Source organism: Trachurus japonicus, chromosome 1 (genome assembly GCF_045865225.1).
Source record: "Trachurus japonicus isolate A0001 chromosome 1, Traja_1.0".
NCBI lineage: Eukaryota > Metazoa > Chordata > Actinopteri > Carangiformes > Carangidae > Trachurus > Trachurus japonicus.
In genome coordinates, this window is record NC_140907.1 from 37,283,468 (window position 1) to 37,302,092 (window position 18,625).

Below are 18,625 nucleotides of genomic sequence, written 5' to 3' on the forward strand. Positions count from 1 at the left end.
TTAAGTGTGATTACTAATTCTCTCCGTCGTGTATTTACATTATTCAACTTATAAATAATAACCGAGCCAGAAACACCACGTGACCTCATGACGTCAGCGGGGGGTCACGTGGTGTGTGTGTGTCAGCTGACTGTGTGTGTGTGTGTTGTTCCGGGTTCGTCTCATCGTCTGTGTGACTTTTCTTCGCTTCAATCTTTCAGGTAAAAAACTAAACTAAACTTTGATGTTTTTATCTTTTTCCTTAAAAACGCGCCGCTTCACTTCCGGTCTGTTCGCTCACGAGCGCAGCGGAAGAATCATAAAAGAAACGAAACAAACAAAACAAAACGAAGAGATGTTGTAGAGAGATGTCGTGACGTAAACAAACAGTCAGCTGTTCACAGACTTCACCGAGGACGACGGGTCCGTTCAGTCCAGATAATCAATCAGTCAATGGCTGATAATCAATAGTTGATCGATCCTTCAGAATGAGGAAGTTCGGTTTAATCTCGGAGGGTTCCGGCTCTGTAGCAGGGGCGGAGTTAGAGAAGTGGGGGGCCTCACTGGGGCACGGGGCCCCTGAGGTGCCTGCTATAACGTTAGTGTTTAATTAATAAAGGGACAGTTCAACATTTAGTCAGCTCTTCCTCTCACCATAATCCCTATAGACCGAATCGCCTTGTTGTTTACATTCTACTTCCAGGTAGAAAACCAGCACGTAATTTGAATGAGATCAATAGTAACAAACGAGAGTTTAGCTATATATCATATTTTTCACGCCCTATCACCGTTTAGACAAATCTGAAATGATTGAAGAAACATTACTATTTCTGTGTGTGTGTTTTGTGTTGCTATGTGTTGTATTTATTCAGTTTGGGGGAATCACGGTGTCGAGAAAGCATCAGTGGCTCATCTGACAGGGACGAGTCTGGGGCCGTTGACTCGCTGTTTTGGTAAGGAAACGGAACCAGGGCGAGAGAGACAGGCATTTCCGTCAAAATAAAAGCACCAAGCTAATAAAATGCCGTGAAACTCGCTAATTTAAGGAATTTAATTTACAAGAAAGTCCCCGAGCCATTAAGTACCTTTTGCTTTTATTGTAGGCTATAACAAGTTAATGTCTATTTTGCAATTTTATGTTGGTGAACACTTTTACTTTGGTGAATTTGGTGATTTCTGGATCCACTAGGAAAAAAATCAGAGTAACAGACACCAGGGTCTTCTCCTCTCTGAAGAGCCTGGTGACGCGAGGCTAAACAGGGACAGCTAACGGCGGTAGCTAAGCTAACAGCAGGACGTCAGCTGTTAAAACCCTCCCGTTGTCAGACACGACATGAAACTACTCCAGTTAGCTCAGTCATGTTGTAACTCAGATATCTGCTGGAGAAAATATTTTTTCATGGAGCGTTTATTGAGTCACTGAGTTATTAAAGTTAAACAGGTAGCTAACCGTTAGCCCGGCTAATCTCTGATAACCATGACTAATTACAAAAATATGCACACAGAAATAGTAATGTTGTCCAGTCATTGGTTTTATAGACTTTACAAACATCAGATTAGTCTAAACGGCGATATAGTGACATGAAAAAGTAGATATATATAGTGAAACTCTCGTCCGTCACTATTGTTCTCATGCTGGTTTTCTACCTGGAAGTAGTTGTAAACAACAAGGAGATTCGTCCTATAGTCATAGCAGTAGGTTCATCTTTAATTATCAGTGCATGTTGTTTTGAGACCCCTGTCCCTCATCAAACTCATCAAATACACAATCCAACAACTCCACAACGCTCTGGTGGACAAGTTGTAACCTGCACATTCACCACGCTATGAGATAATAACACAACGTTACCAGACAGAGTTGTTTTAGAGGGAAATGCAGCCGGAACTACATTCCAGACACGGCTGCTGGGCGGAGGGATTTCAAAAGAGAAAGTAGTTCCGAGTATTTGCTTCATGCGTCGCAAGTTATGTTAGTCATAGCGTGGTGAATGTGCAGGTCACAACTTGTCCACCAGAGCGTTGTGGAGTTGTTGGATTGTGTATTACTATTTGATGAGAAACTGGATTAGGACCAGGACTAATGGGGGCGGGACTAGATCAGCTTTTGCTTCTCCCGCTTTCCCTTTCGGCCATGTGTATTGTATTACTTGAACAAAGATGAAGTGTGATGATGATTATTTAAATTGACATGCCCCGATATAAACAAATTGATTGATTGATTGATTGATTGATTGATTGATTGATTGATTGATTGATTGATTGACCAGTTAGATCCGGATCAGACCAGCTTAGTTTGAACTGGTGTTCCTAAGGACTTGGTTTGCAGTTGTGTCTTGTCTTTCAGTTCCTCTCTGGTCAGTAGGACGTCAGTAGGAGGACGGTCCTGGTCCTAGTCCTGGTCCTGGTCCTGGTCTCTAATCTCTCTGTTCCTTGCAGTCGTTGCCATGAACACCTCGGACAGCGACGAGGACCTGTACAACGAGCGGACGGCGTTGGTGCCGTCAGAGAATCCGGCGCTGCCGTCCTACAGACCGGACCTGGACCCGGCGCCGCCCGAGGACCCGGGACCCAAACGGGTAAAGGTCCAATACAAGTCTCTCGCCGGCTCGTGTTGCCCTTGGTGCATGTTCAAAAACAAGGAGCGCTTCGTGGACTTGTTGTTTAAAACAGAGGTGCTCATTGGAAAGGGATCGAGGATGTAGGAAGACAAAAGAAAAATTCCAAGGCACTCTCTTAACTCTAAAATGCCTTTATTGAATTATGGCATGGTCGAAATGACAATTAAAAACTCATTTCCACCATGCCATAATTCAATAAAGGCATTTTAGAGTTAAGAGAGTGCCTTGGAATTTTTCTTTTGTCTTCCTACTACTGGTCAAAATTTACTCCGTTACAAGTAAAAGTAGCTCAGTCGACATGTTAGTCGAGTAAGAGTAAAAAAGTACATGCTTTTAAAGTTACTTTAAGTAAAAATAAGAGTAAGAGTAAATTTCTTATTCTTCACATCAATGAATTACTCTAATAGTTTCTAAATGAATGTAAGGAGCTTTTAACTCTTGTTAGTGAGAATGAACTCTTTGAAAGCAGCTGCACTGATGTGCTGCTTTTAGGGGTTAGGGTTTCCTTCTTTGACAAACACAGCTTGTGTCCAATAGGATTTTAGAAAAAAGAAAAAAAAGACCAGACCTGAAAGTAACGAGTACTTTTCAGCCTTCCTAGAAATTAACTCGAGTAAAAGTAAAAATATTTGTCTCTGAAATGTATTCAAGTAAGAGTAATAAGTAGTAATAGTAAATCTAATACTCAAGTAAAGTGCATTTACATTTGTTTTTTACAATGTTTTATTTTTTTATTTTATTTTAATGTTTATTTTGCAGGGACGATACATACAACATTGCCACAAAGAATGAAAAATGCGATGCATACAAGACGTCTAGCTTCAGCTAATTTGCAGTCTTTGTCCCTGGTCAGGCTAAAGAAGGATAAAAGATACTGAATACCGTTACAATAAGTGCAATAATACAAATACAGTGAATAATACAGTGAATAGTTATCATGAATAAATAAACACAGCTACAAAATTTACATTAAGAAATTGCACAAATTAAATACATTAAACATTAGTAGAATGCTGTATCGACAGTGACTTGAGAGAAGTTAATGTTCACATTTCTGCTGCTGCTTAAGCCAATGTTTAGCTTTAGCACTAAACATCTTTAATTCTGTTTGGGATTTGATATCTGGTGGTAAAGAATTCCATAGGTGTGTACCCAGCACTGAAAGGGATGATTGACCGAATGTTGTCCTGCATCTTCGAATTTTACAATTTTGCTTGCTCATGCTCCTTGTCGTTGTCCCACAGTTGTCTGACTTAGTAAAAATCTGTGACATCGCTTGTGGGGCCAGTCCACTCACACACTTAAAAACAACTTTCAGAAAAGAGAATTTTATAAAATTTGAAAAAGATAACAAATTATACTTCTCAATGATTTTACAATGGTGCCACTTTTGTGGCTTCTGATCTAAAATTTTTAAAGCTTGTTTGTGGAGTGAGAATAAAGGTCTAGTTGCTGTGTCAGTGGCCTGGCCCCAAGCAGTGATGCAGTAGGACAAATGTGAAAGGACCATAGCATGCAGGTATAAAAGAGCTGCCCTGAAAGAGAGACAGGACCTGATGAGTCTGAAACAATTCAGACTAGTTTTTACAGTTTTAGACAGCTTCTTTATATGTGCTTCAAACTTAAGTTGAGGATCTAGAGTTACACCTAAATATTTAAACTCATTTACCACTTCAATTTCTTTATTATCAATAGTGATGTGAAATTTCTCTAAGGCTTTCTTTCTTATTGAGAAGCACATTGATACAGTTTTTTTGTGATTAAGTGTTAAGTGATTCCTTTGTAGCCATTCTGAAACAGTAACCATCTGTCTGTTTAAGATATCTGAGGCTTGACAGGGATTCTTTGCTGAGACATAAAACACTGTGTCATCAGCATACATCTGACATTCAGTGTCTGTGCAAATGGTAGGTAAATCATTTATGTATAAGCAAAAAAGAATAGGACCTAAAACTGATCCCTGTGGCAGACCAGTCTTACTGTTCAGAGGAGATGTTTTCACATTCTGTAAACGAACACACTGTTGTCGATAAGTCAAATATGAGCTAAGCCAACTAACAGCAAGAGCAGAAAAGTTAAATTCATGTCTTAATTTACTGATAAGTATCTCATGACTTACAGTGTCAAAGGCTTTCTTTAAGTCCAAAAACACTGCTCCAACCACATTTCCATTGTCAAGGGAACATTTTATTCTCTCACTGAAATGGCACAATGCCATCTCAGTTGAACATTTTTTGCGAAATCCAAACTGTTTAGAATGGTAAAACCGATTGTTTTCAAGATAGGTCATTAATTGATTACCGATAACCTTTTCAAGTACTTTTGACATTGCTGGAAGAATTGATATCGGTCTATAATTGCTGGCCTCAGTTAATGCACCAGATTTATAAATTGGGGTAATAATAGCCATTTTAAAACTTTGTGGAAATTTCCCTTCTTTAATGGACAAATTTATCAAATGGAGTAATGGGTTTATCAAAATAGCACTATGTTTTTTCAAAAATAACACATCGATCCCAAATGTATCTTTTGCCTTTGAGTTGTTTAGTTGCATTATAATTTTTTGAATTTTGGTACGGTCAGTTTCTTCGATGTTAAAGCAAGAAGCCCGACCATTATTAATATACATTGTCCCTTGCCAATAAATTAAACTGAACAAATCCTCTGGATATGTACTCAAGTACAGTACTCAAGTAAATTTACTCCATTACTGTCCACCACTGGTGATGATGCTGTGATGTTCTGTCTCTCTGTCCGTGCAGCCCGCGTTGAGCCGGAGGGCCGGTCCGGCGGCCGTGGATGGCGGCGGTTCGGATCAGGAAGTGGATGTGGACGATGAGGAGCTGACTCTGAAGTACGGAGCCAAACACGTCATCATGCTCTTCGTCCCCGTCACGCTCTGCATGGTGGTCGTGGTCGCCACCATCAAGTCCGTCAGCTTCTACACCGAGAAGACCGACCAGCAGCTGTAAGTCCCAAGGCCGTAATTACCATATACATTCGGGGGGACACATCCCCCCCCAATATTCAGATATGCTCAAAATGTCCCCCCCCCCCCAATATATAGTTATCTGATTAAAAAATAAAAATTAACAAATAAAAAAGTATCCCATGTGTAAGCGAATTTACCGTACTTTCCGGTCTATACAGCGCACCTGAATATAAGCAGCACCAGACTGCCCCGCCTTCCCCTCAGCCAGTGATGTAGTCATTTTTTTTAGTGGGTATACAGGTTTTTAACTGTTCATACTTGTATCACGGGTGGTTCTCAAACTTTTTTTTACATCAAGGACCAGAAATTAGACCATGGACCCCCATTGGACAAAATTTTGAAGCAAACACCAGAAATACACAAACATCAATGTATGTTTAAATTGGGTGTACAGTTTTTTAAAGATTATAGAGACATTTCTGCAAAAAAGTGGTACAATTTCTCAAAAAAAGTTGAAACATTTCTAGAAAAAAGTGGTAAAATTAAAAAAAAAGAAGAAAATTGAGAAAAAACTGGTAAAATCTCTCAAAAGAATTCTAGAAAAAGTGGAAAGATTTCGCAAAAGATAGTAGAAAAATGTGGTACTATTTTTCTCTCAAAAAAAGGGGCAAACAATAATACAAAAAGGGGTAAAATTTCTTGAAAAGAATAACAAGTAAAAAAGAAAATTGAGAAGACACTTGTAAAATTTCTCAAAAAAATCTAAGAAAAGTGGTAAAATAAAAAAAATAAAAAAATAAAAAGTCAAAAACTATTTAAAAAGTGATAACATTTAGGAAAAACAAAAGTCTACCAGAGTGCTAACGGCCATGTTTGTCCCCCAGGATCTACACGCCGTTCACGGAGAACACGGCGTCGGTCGGCCGCCGCCTCCTCAACTCCGTCCTCAACACCATCATCATGATCAGCGTCATCGTTGTCATGACGATCTTCCTGGTCGTCCTCTACAAGTACCGCTGCTACAAGGTGAGCCGCCGCCGCCGCCGCCGACATCTTCCCTGCCCCCGCCCCCCTGTGATGTCATCACCATGTGACTCGGGGTCATGAGGGTTGTGTGTGTGTCTTCCCTCCTCCTCTCTACATAGTGAATTCTATCTAGTGAACTCACTGGTCCAATGAAAAACACTTTCAGCCACGACTCCGCCGCTCAGTTAATTACGTTATTACGTCGAGTAATTAAAGGGACAGTAGCATTTTTTTTTAAAGTGTGGTTGTATGATCTACAAATAGCCCCTAAGTACTTTAATTGCAGTAGAAGACTCTCTGCACTCCTCCCGTTAGCAACGCCAGCCCATAATAGCCCTGCCCAGAGATTTACAACATACAGTGTTGTGAACAGACCCAAAGAAAATTTTAGCGGCCTAAAAGAGGTTTTACCTGAAAAAAAAATACACAGTTCCATCGTTTGGTATAATATAATTTTTTCCAGCCCTTCAAAGTGCAGGAAACACACAGTTTTTATTTGGACCTAACCAACTCACGTATCCCTCCGCCCAGGGTTAGCGCCCGCCGATCAGCAGTTGGTTTGGTCCAAATAAAAACTGTGTTTTTCCTGCACTTTGAAGGGCTGGAAAAAATTATATTATAGCGAACAATGGAACTGTGTATTTTTTTTCAGGTAAAACCTCTTTTAGGCCGTGAAAATAGGCCGTTTCTTTGGGTCTGTTCACAACACTGTATGTTGTAAATCTCTGGGCAGGGCTATTATGGGCTGGCGTTGCTAACGGGAGGAGTGCAGAGAGTCTTCTACTGCAATTAAAGTACTTAGGGGCTATTTGTAGATCATACAACCCCACTTTAAAAAAAATGCTACTATCCCTTTAAAACGTTGCAGATCAATGCCAACCACAATGCATGATGGGATACCTTGCTTTGGTTAGTGACCATCGGATGTCCACGGATGTGCAGTCACATGATCGTGGCCGTATAGAATACAGTTGTTTAAAGCCCCAGTACGTAGGAATTCCCCCCATCTAGCGGTGCGGTTGCATATCTGAACGTATTCTTGATGTTGCATTCAGGTGAAATCGGGCAGACGTCAGACAGACAACAGACGCTGCATGTAACAGGATAAACAAGCCTCTATGTAAACAAGTGGTCCGCCAGCACGAGGCAAAACAATACAGGCAACGTGACAACATGTTGTCATGGTGATATGGTATTGTTTTACCGTCTGCCTGACTGCACCTGAATGCAACACCGGTGCCTCCGTCCTTCCTCACACTACACAGTGGTGACAGTTTTAACAGGCCGAGCCCACAGCTCCGCTCAGTTTCCGTGGTTACCTACGGTCACAATGCAACATGGCCGCCTCGGTTCGGTGCGTCGCCCACTTATGTATTTGTAACGACTTGTAACAACTCATTCTAAGGAACCAGAAAGCTTTCATTTGTATGCAGCTGTGATTCACCTTCAGTGAAATACGGATTTATGAAAGACAGATTTGATTTTTTCTAATAAAAAGCCAAATAAGTTACATACTGGGACTTTAAGATTGAGCGTGGTGTTTTTATTTATTTAAAAAGAATAATAATTAGTTAAAAAAAATGTTTTTATTAGTAATTTTTTTCAATTACTAGACATTTCAGGCGATCCCATTTGAATTCCAGGCGACAAGGTTGAGAAACACTGCTTCAGTAGAGTGGGCGGTCCTTAAACAGACTGGGTGGTTATCACTGTCGTTGATGATGATGATGATGATGATGATGATGGTGTGTGTGTGTGTGTGTTGATCAGTTCATCCACGGCTGGCTCATCCTCTCCTCCCTCATGCTGCTCTTCTGGTTCAGCTTCATGTACCTCGGGTGAGTCCATACACACACACATACACACACACACACACACACACACACACATACACACACACACATACACACACTAGTGTTGCTTTCGTCAACGAAAATTATGACGAAATATCATCGTCAACGACCCTTTATCACAGTGGCCATGTGACGATAACTATAATAAAATATAGATTAATGAGACTAAATGTGGTTCACAAAACAAAAACTCTGCTAAAATGTCTCTTCATTTTCGAGACGAGACGAAATAATAATTATTTAGCAGTATTTCTGTTTCCTAGGCAGCGACGTCACTTCCTCAGTCCCCACTCGCCGCATTATTTAGAAGATGCAGCTGCGCCGGGTGGTTTGACGATCCGCGGCTGCCGGCCGTCGGTCCCTTTCCCTGTCGTTAACACTACGTGTGTGACTAGTCTAGTGTGTGTGTGTCTGTGTGTGTGTGTGTGCGCGTGCGTGTTGTGGAAATTTCCTTTAACTTGTGAGAGAGAAAATCATAAGCAAAGAAGGGTTTCACTTAAAGCAGAAGTAAGCGATCCGGTCGTTTTGGCTAATGCTGCGTTCCAGGCAGGCTTTTGAAACCGTAAATTACAGCTTCAAGTCACAACTTACGACTTTGTAGCGTTCCAGGCAACCCACTCGTGTTTTTCCGACCTGTTTTACCTGTGAAAGTCACTATAACGGCCACTCGTAACTTCTGACCCGTGAACTCGTACCAGATCGAACTGGTACGACTTCACAGGTCGGAAAAACACGAGTTACGAGTTTCCTTGAACGCACCATAACGTCTTGTCAGCCGATGGAGTTAGCAGCCCCCGCCCTCGTCATGGATCTATTGGTCCTCGTCCCTACGTCACCACATTCAGGCGCATCCCTTGGCTGCACACACAGAGAGGACTGCCCCTTTATGCCGTTCTCTCTCCTCATTGGATAAAGGTTGTAGGATACAAGGAAAGTTTTCTCCTCGGCTCAGAGCAGAGCAGAGTGACTGACAGACCCGTGTTTCAGACCAAACACTCTATAGAAGTGATTGCTGTCGGAAGATATAACTATTTAAGACTTAGATTAACACAAATATATCACTTACTTCTGCTTTAAGTACTTTATTTGATCTTGTAAGAGGTGAACTGTCACACACACAAAGGTCTGTACGAGAGTGCACACTGAGATGTGGTAACATCAGGTTACATAGGCACAAGAGCAGGAAGGAGCCATGTGCTTCTCCTTGGAGGCGGCATCATACATCGTCCAATTACATTATTGCATTCTTGCAGAATAAGTTTGCATAGTTTGCATTAAGCGCTTTTGGCATATCTTGGGTTATTATTATAAAATCAACTCATATGTAAAGGCAGGAAGAGAGTGGTTGTCTGTAACCGAGGGTTTGTTGTGGTTTTTTCACACCTCAGTGAGTTGACATCTCTTTGACATCTCACTGTGGTTTTGGATATGGAGACAACTGCTGGCTTAAGCGTAATCATCACAAAATAACAGGAACCCAGTGGGACCTGTATGCTGCCTCATGCACAGCAGAAAGTGCAACTTGCACTTTATTCAAAGTTCAATCAAGGGTCATAAACATAGACATCTCCATTACAGTGTGTGTATGACTAGCGTGTATGTAGCTATTTGTTTGTGTGTGTGAGAGACAGTGTAAAGTGGGTTTCTCCAAAATATCTGCTAAATCTAGTGTGTGGGAACCGAAAATAAACATGTTGAGCAGCATCTTCCATGTCTGGAATGGATGTATTCTATAAGGTAACAATAATATCAAAATAAGATAACCATGTTTGAATTGTGGAATTGGTTTGACTAAAAGAAAAATGTGGTTTCGTCTATAGTTAGGCTACTATACAAGGTAATTATACTATATTAACTGGGTCAAATAGAATTACATTACTAGAACGAGATTAATATAATTGACTAAAACTAGACTAAAATAGTCATGGGTTATTCTGACTAAAACTAGACTAAAATGATCAGACTTTTAGTCGACTAAAACTTGACTAAACAAAAAAGAGCATGAACCTGACTAAAACTAATAAAAACTAAAATGACAGTTTGGCACAAAGACTAGACTAAAACTAAAATTAAAACAGGCCGCCAAAAACAACACTAACACACACACACACACACACACACACACACACACACACACACACACACACACACACACATACAGGTGCTGTGGAAGTGGGCGTGGCCTCACCCCCCCCCCCCCCCCCCTCTGTGACAGGGAGGTGTTTAAGACGTACAACCTGGCGGTGGACTACCCCACGGTGGGCGTGGTGATCTGGAACTTCGGCGCGGTGGGGATGATCTGCATCCACTGGAAGGGGCCGCTGCAGCTGCAGCAGGCCTACCTCATCCTCATCAGCGCCCTCATGGCCCTCGTCTTCATCAAGTACCTGCCCCCGTGGTCCGCCTGGGTCATCCTGGGAGCCATCTCCGTCTACGGTCAGTCGGCCGTCCCTTGTATTTTTTTTATCGTGAAACACAAGACAAACAACATAGCAGACATACAGTAATGGATACACAAGATGTGCGTGTGTAGTTGGAGTGCAGTGTAGTGTGGTGATGGTAATAGTGCAAAGATAAGGAAAGAAATTAAAGAATCACGACGGGGACATAGTTCGCAATAACAAACACGATATGAAGGGTAGTAGTAGGGATAACAGTTATGATAAACATATAGCAAACCTAACTCATAATAATACTGATGACAGCATTAATTCTGAAGGTAAGAAGGAAGAAAAGGGGACAGCCGGGGTAAAGGATGAAAGAATGAAACAAGGGAAGAGGGAGCAGAGGATGGATGCTTAAGTGGAATTGGACGTGAGTGAATAAATAAGAATAGACAGATAAATTGATTAATTAATAAAATGAATGAAAGAAGCTGTGCGAATGAGAGGAAGAGAAAAAAAAAAGCCTTCCCTTGTTTTATAAAGCCAGTCTCAGATCCTGGAGGAAAGCCTGACACTGGTTTTAACTAAACCAGTTTTTATCATCTGAGGCTTTTATCCAGGATTAAATCTGGTTTTAAAGCCTAAAACAGCTCATCAATGCATTTCTTAGATCTTAAATATCGACATCCCTCACGAGCCCTGATCTCAGCTGATCAGCTCATAAGGGATAGTTCAACATTTTTGGCAAATTGGCCCATTGCCATAATCCCTATAGTCATAGCAGTAGGTTCGCTACCTTTAATTGTCGATGCAAGCTATTTTTAGAACGGCGGAGCAGAGCCGTGAGCTGCTCAGAGCTACGCTACGGAGGCTCATTATGGGATTTCTTGGTTTCCCTCATCAAACTCATCAAATACACAATCCAACAACTCCACAACGCTCTGGTGGACAAGTTGTGAGCTGCACATTCACCACGCTATGAGATAATAACACAACGTTACCACACAGAGTTGTTTTGGAGGGAAATGCAGAGACTGTTGATGAAAAACTGTCCCTGAAGGCAACGCGCATCAGTGGTTTTGCATGAATTTCCCTCTAAAACAACTCTGTCTGGTAACGTTATGTTATTATCTCATAGCGTGGTGAATGTGCAGGTCACAACTTGTCCACCAGAGCGTTGTGGAGTTGTTGGATTGTGTATTTGATGAGTTTGATGAGAAATCCCATGAGCCTCCATAGCGTAGCTCTGAGCAGCTCACGGCTCTGCTTCACCGTTCTAAAAACAGCTTGCACCGACAATTAAAGGTAACAAACCTACTGCTATGACTATAGGGATTATGGCAATGGGCCAATTTGCCAAAATGTTGAACTATCCCTTTAAGTACTAAAGACTAAAACCAGGAGGTGACCGAGTGTTTCCTGTGTTTGGCTCCTGAACTGTGGAATGAGTTAACACTAGAAATAAAAATGTCCCCTTCTCTACCTACTTTAAATCACGTCTTAAAACGTACTTTTCTTTGGCTTTTAACTCAGTAAGAGAGTTTATTCTCATTTTATTGTATATTTTTAATCCGTCTGTTCTTTTGTGGCTCTTACTTATATTTAATTAAATTCTTTTTTTATTTTTAATTCTCATTGCGTGTTTATTTTTCTTCATCCATTTTGTGCTCTACGTCCTGTATGTTAATCACTGTGCAGTAAACCTTTATGTTTTGGAGATGTGCTTTATAAATTAAGTGGATTGAATTGGATTGGATTCCCATCATGCCTTGCTCTCGGTGTGTGTGTGTGTGTGTGTGTGTGTGTGTGTGCAGACCTGGTGGCCGTCCTGTCTCCGAAGGGTCCTCTCAGGATGTTGGTGGAGACGGCTCAGGAACGCAACGAGCCCATCTTCCCCGCCCTCATCTACTCCTGTAAGCCCCTCCCCCTCCCCCCTCCTCCTCTGTGATGTCATCAACTCATCAATCAATCAAACAGATTAACGCTGCTAACGTGCTGTAACACACCTCTTCCTTTGCTCAGCGGCCATGATGTGGACCGTGGGGATGGCGAGCCCGACGGACGCTCAGCGCTCCGAACAGGAAACAGGTCCGGCAGCTGGGAATCATGGGAAATGGGTGGTGGTGGGGTGTCAACAATTGACCTATGGCTAAGCCACGCCCCCAAACGCGATGAGCCAATCACAGTGCGCATAGCTAGCCCATACACTCGGACATTCTCTGCTTCCACGTCCATTGAAATGCATTGCAGTTAGTCAGTTTTCATTGGTTTTTATATGTTTTTTCTTGACATTTTAAGTTTAAAATGGTTAAACAGTGTTCATGGGGTACATGCAACTCTGACACTAGGTATCCCGAGAGGCCACGGGGGGATTTTTTTACCTTTTCCCAAGCCACATCTCAACCGAGAGAAGTGTCTGCTCTGGATAAAGTTATGCAGTAGACCACAACACCAACTAAACGTGGATAAACTTAACAAGGATGTCTACATCTGTTCTAAGTTAAGTCAACAACGTATTTGAGGCAACATATAGGACAAATCTCCTTGTTCGTTACAACTACTTCCTGGTAGAAAACCAGCATTCGAACAATAGTGACACACGAGAGTTTCACTATATATATCTACTTTTTCACGCCACTATATCACCGTTTAGACTAATCTGATGTTTGTAAAGTCTATAAAACCAATGATTGGACAAACATTACTATTTACGTGTGCACATTTTTGTAATTAGTCATGGTTATCATAGATTAGCCGGGCTAACGGTTAGCTACCTGTTTATCTTTAATAACTCAGTGACTCAATAAACGGTCCATGAAAAAATATTTTCTCCAGCGGATATCTGAGTTCCAACATGACTGAGCTAACTGGAGTAGTTTCATGTCGTGTCCCACAACGGGAGGGTTTTAACAGCTGACGTCCTGGTGTTAGCTTAGCTACCGCCGTTAGCTTAGCTACCGTTAGCTGTCCCTGTCAGCTGAGCCACTGATGCTTTCTAGACACCGTGATTCCCCCAAACTGAATAAATACAACACATATAGCAACACAAAACACACACACAGAAATAGTAATGTTTCTTCAATCATTTCAGATTTGTCTAAACGGTGATAGGGCGTGAAAAATATGATATATAGCTAAACTCTCGTTCGTTACTATTGATCTCATTCAAATTACGTGCTGGTTTTCTACCCGGAAGTAGAATGTAAACAACAAGGCGATTCGGTCTATAAGATACAACAATACAATCAAACACAGCATTAGATGAAATAAATACAATAATAAACAGACATGAACCAGAGAAAAACTAGAGAACATAACCAACTCACAAGAAAACAGTGAAGTCTAAGTCCTCATTCAGGCCCGGATGTTTTGTAGCCTGCAGTTTATAAATCCAAAACACTTCCCTTTGATTCAGTTTTCTTTGTCTATTGCCTTTGCGTATAGAAGATGGAATGTGGTCTATGCCAAATGCTTGCAAGGTAGAAGGATTACTGTTGTGGAAGTCAAGGTAGTGTTTGGCCATAGGATAATTAACATTTCCAGTGTGAATTGCATACTTGTGTTCTGCCAATCAATTAGACAGAAATGTTGGAGTTCAGTCTCTTTACATGTTGTTGTTGGTGTTGATTAGATGAGGAGGCGGAGCAGAGCGGCAGAGGGGCGGAGCCTGAGAGGAGACCGGCCAGGACGTTTCCTCCGGACGACGAGCTGGAGGAGGACAGTGAGTTCACACCAACAACACACCAGCGTCTTTAACCAGCGTCAACACACAGATTAAGAGTGTGTGTGTGTGTGTGTAGGGGGCGTGAAGCTCGGCCTCGGTGACTTCATCTTCTACAGCGTTCTGGTTGGAAAGGCTGCAGCGACCGGCGGCGACTGGAACACGACGATCGCCTGCTTCGTCGCCATCCTCATCGTAAGTGGAAACTCTCAACCTGTGTCACTGGTGTTTCCTTTTTCTTCTTCTTCTTCTTCTCCTTATTTTTCATCTTGCATGTCAATTTTCAATTCGTGACTCAGCTTTTTTCTACAGAATATGAAAGAAAACGTAAGTCGCAAAAATTTTGCATTGAAGTGAATGGGACGAGTCAAAAAAAAGACTGATTATTGGAGTTTTTCAAACGTCTACTACTCTGGCATTCTTTCACCTAGAGACTCCATTTAACTTGTAAAATATAGACACAAGTCTTATCTATTGGTGTGTTAATCCACATGTCGATAGGTATTATAGTTTTTGATCAATCCCTGTTCAATGACCATGATCATTTCTGGAGAAATGTTGAGATTATAATGGGTGTGTATTGCACGGAATGTTCATACCAGAGTGGGTGACATCATCAGCTAGAGTGGGAGAAGTTGTCTGAAACTGTCTGAAACTTTTCTCTTTCCACACTGCTCACGGCCACAGTTTACGCTCTGCACACATGATTTTTTCTACAGTTGTAGACAAACTTGTCCGCTCTCTAACAATGTGTTCAACAAAGCAGAGAGACTTACAGAATTTAAACTGTGAGCCTCTCAGTGCGGCCTCGTCTCTCTCTGCTCCTCATTAGTCACGTTTCCATCCAAATGTATCGAAAATGTGAGTTTTTGCCCGTTTCCATTCGTTATCGTTTTGCGATTATTTGGAGAAGAGACCTGCGGGTAAGTTCATTAGAGATCATCTTCTCCCCCGGGTTGACCGGCCGAGCAGCTCAGCAGACGGAGCTGCTGCCTCTGAGACGACCGAGCTTCACTTCTCTAAAAAACATCACAGCAAACTTCTAAACAGCCTCATTTGGATAAACCAACCGCACGTTGTGGATCTAAACAGCTACTTTCTCACATGAAAAAATATTAAAACGTAATCCTCCACCTACAAGCGTAAATTTTTTTGGTGAATTTTCTGCCTTTTTTCGAATTTCTGGCGTTTTTAAAATGTGAATAAGAACAGGTGGATGGAAATGCCACTACTGACTGTAATTCAGAGATTTTCTGAGAGAAGCAGAAGGGAACATATCTCACCTGTCCTGTTCTGTCCTTTATCACCTATCCATGTCTTACCTGTCCTGTCCTGTCCTACCTGTCCTATCCTGCCCCTGCGCTCTATCATGGAGCGCACACATTGATTATATTTGTTGTAAAGTACAGCAACGTATTAATTTTCTTAGGAGACTACAAGGTTGTTCGGTACTAGTAAGCCTATTCTGCTATTGTTCTTAGTGTTATGCAGTATGGAGTCAGTGCATGGTATAGTTGTCTCTCAGTGCAACTTAAAGCTCGACTGGGGAGACTGCTTTGCATCTGCTCAAAGATTGTAGGCCAAACACTTGAGCCAATTTTTAGAGCTGCATATACCAGACGAATGCTGTCCCTGACATGTTTTATTTATAGAATATCAGTTGCTGCCATCCAACAGGAGATATAGAGTCCCTATGGCTAGATTAAATAGACTGAGGAACTCTTTCATCCCTCAATCAGTTAAAATGTTGAATCAGCGGGGCTTGGTAGGGCCTGAATAACTTAGGGTAGGGTAGGGACTTGGAGGCACTGCAGCCACTTTGATGCTACGTATAGCACGTCACATGTCTGCTGTCTGTTTGCTGTTTTTTGTGCATTGTTTGATGTGATATCTTGTTTGATGGTTGTTTGGTGTTTTTGTTTTTGGTGTTATATGGTGTCTATATTTGTAATGTTTCTTTGTGTCTTGGATGCAAGAAAAATTTCAGAAGTAATTCTGACAATAAAGTACTCAATCACCTGTCCTATCGGATGTAATAGATATGAACCGGATGTAATCATATCTATTACATCCGGTTTGCCTGTTCACCTGCTGGCTTTAATCAACATCCCTTGTTCTCTTTTAGTTTTTTACTATGTTTTTATTTGAACTTGTATTATGAGTATTTAAAGCAGATAACAGCGGCACGGCCGTTTCGGCTAATGCTGTGTTCAAGGCAGGCTTTTGAAACCGTAAGTTACAGCTTCAAGTCACAACTACGACTTGGTAGCGTTCCAGGTAACCCGTAGCTCGTGTTTTTACCGTCCTGTTGTCTGTGAAAGTTCCCTATAACGGCCACTCGTAACTTCCGACCCGTGAACTCGTACCAGATCGAACTGGTATGACTTCACAGGAAGGAAAAACACAAAGTACGAGTTTCCTTGAACGCACCATGAGTTAGCAGCCCCCGCCCTTGTCAGGCATCAATTGGTCCTCGTGCTACGTCACCACATTCACGCGCATCCCTTGGCTGCACACACAGCCCTTCATGCCGTTCTCTCCCCTCATTGGATAACACTTGTATCCCACAAGGAAAATTTTCTCCTCGGGTTACAGCAGAGCAGAGTGACGGAGAGACTCGTGTTTAGGCTGAAATACTTCATGTAAGTGATTGCTGACGGAAAATAGGACTATTTAGGACTTATATTAACAAAAACATTCCACTGATATCTGCTTTAAAACTATTTATTGCACTCTCCGCACTTTCTCTTTTCTTTCTTGGATATGTGTGCCAGTGTTGCTACTGTAGTGTATGTATTGTGTACGTATGTATTACAAGTACAAAGCAGCTGATACGACGCCACCTGCCCAAGACAAAGTTCCCTTCCGGGACAAATAAAGTTGATTTGATTTGATTTGATTTGATTTGATTGATCTCACCTGTCCATGTCTCACCTGTCTCCCCCGTCTCCCCCGTCTCCCCCGTCCCAGGGCCTGTGTCTGACTCTGCTGCTGCTGGCCATCTTCAAGAAGGCTCTGCCGGCGCTGCCCATCTCCATCACCTTCGGCCTCGTCTTCTACTTCTCCACCGACTTCCTGGTGCAGCCCTTCATGGACAACCTGGCAGCTCACCAGTTCTACATCTGAGACACACCTGTCCCCACCTGTCCCCCCCCTCCTCTTCCTCCTCCTCCTCCTCCTCCTCATCCTGGTGATGTAACGCACAGAGACAAAGCCTTCCTGCTCCGACGACCACAGGAAGTGATGTCACAGACAGAGGGACCGGGGGAGGGGGGGGATCCACATGACTTCACGCCTGATGAGTTGGTGTTTAAGGTGGATTTTTTTTATTTTTAAGGTCACAACATTCAATTCCCTCAGTTCTCAGATCAATTTTAAAGGGATAGTTCACCCAAAATTCAAATAATTTCATCATCTTCATTATCTACTCATCCTCATGTGGACTAAGGGCTGGGAGAAGTTTCAGAGTCCTCCGTGGCTTCTCTGAGTTACAGGGGGTCTCGGCGTAGCAGTGCATGTCCATATGACTGTTGCAAATGGATACCAACTGTCTTCGTAACAAAAAGACACACCAAAAAACATCCAAATACCTCCATGCTGCTCGTATGTAATGTCCGTCTTGTATTGAAGCCCCGACATGAGAAATTGTTCCGAAAAAAATTAAATAAGTCTATATTTTAAGCTTGTTTGTGAGAAGGCACGGAGGACTCTGAAACTTCTCCCAGCCCTTAGTCCACATGAGGGTGAGTAGATAATGAGTAAGTAAGAAATTTGAATTTTGGGTGAACTATCCCTTTAACTTTTTTTTAAATGTAGGAAATTAATGATTAACTTTGATCAGATAAACTTTGATTTCATTCAGTTTTAATCAGCGAGTTGATTTCTAAAGATCATTAAAGGGTTAAAGGCTGGGTGAGGTGAGTACGGTGGCTGACGAGGACAAACAAGCTGCTGCTGCCTGTTTTCATCCTGTAAAACTACGACCACGTCAAGGAGGAGGAGGGGTTAGGAGGGCGGGGGGGTCTTTATATAAATAAATACAATATATTTTGTAGGGAGTGGTTTTTGTGAGATTCAGTTTTATTTCATTGTTCTGTGCAATAAAGTCAAAC

The 18,625-nt window shown here is 41.9% G+C and overlaps 1 protein-coding gene across 1 annotated transcript; it reads left to right on the forward strand.

Moving 5' to 3' along the window:
• Positions 1-105: 105 nt before the first annotated feature.
• On the forward strand, positions 106-17,758 carry psen2 (presenilin 2). Its single transcript, XM_085787173.1, has 11 exons — positions 106-200; positions 2,416-2,555; positions 5,360-5,565; positions 6,414-6,555; positions 8,326-8,393; positions 10,624-10,844; positions 12,607-12,705; positions 12,815-12,880; positions 14,424-14,513; positions 14,593-14,708; positions 17,484-17,758. Exons 2-11 carry the CDS (start codon positions 2,424-2,426, stop codon positions 17,637-17,639), a joined length of 1,296 nt encoding a protein of 431 aa, XP_085643299.1. The 5' UTR covers positions 106-200; positions 2,416-2,423; the 3' UTR covers positions 17,640-17,758.
• Positions 17,759-18,625: the final 867 nt, after the last annotated feature.

Coding starts and splice junctions, on each gene's coding strand:
- psen2 (XM_085787173.1), top strand. CDS start 2,424: ATGAACACCTCGGACAGCGACGAGGACCTGTACAACGAGCGGACGGCG. Junction 8,394..10,623: donor TTCAGCTTCATGTACCTCGG/GTGAGTCCATAC, acceptor CCTCTGTGACAG/GGAGGTGTTTAAGACGTACA. Junction 12,706..12,814: donor CCCCGCCCTCATCTACTCCT/GTAAGCCCCTCC, acceptor TCCTTTGCTCAG/CGGCCATGATGTGGACCGTG.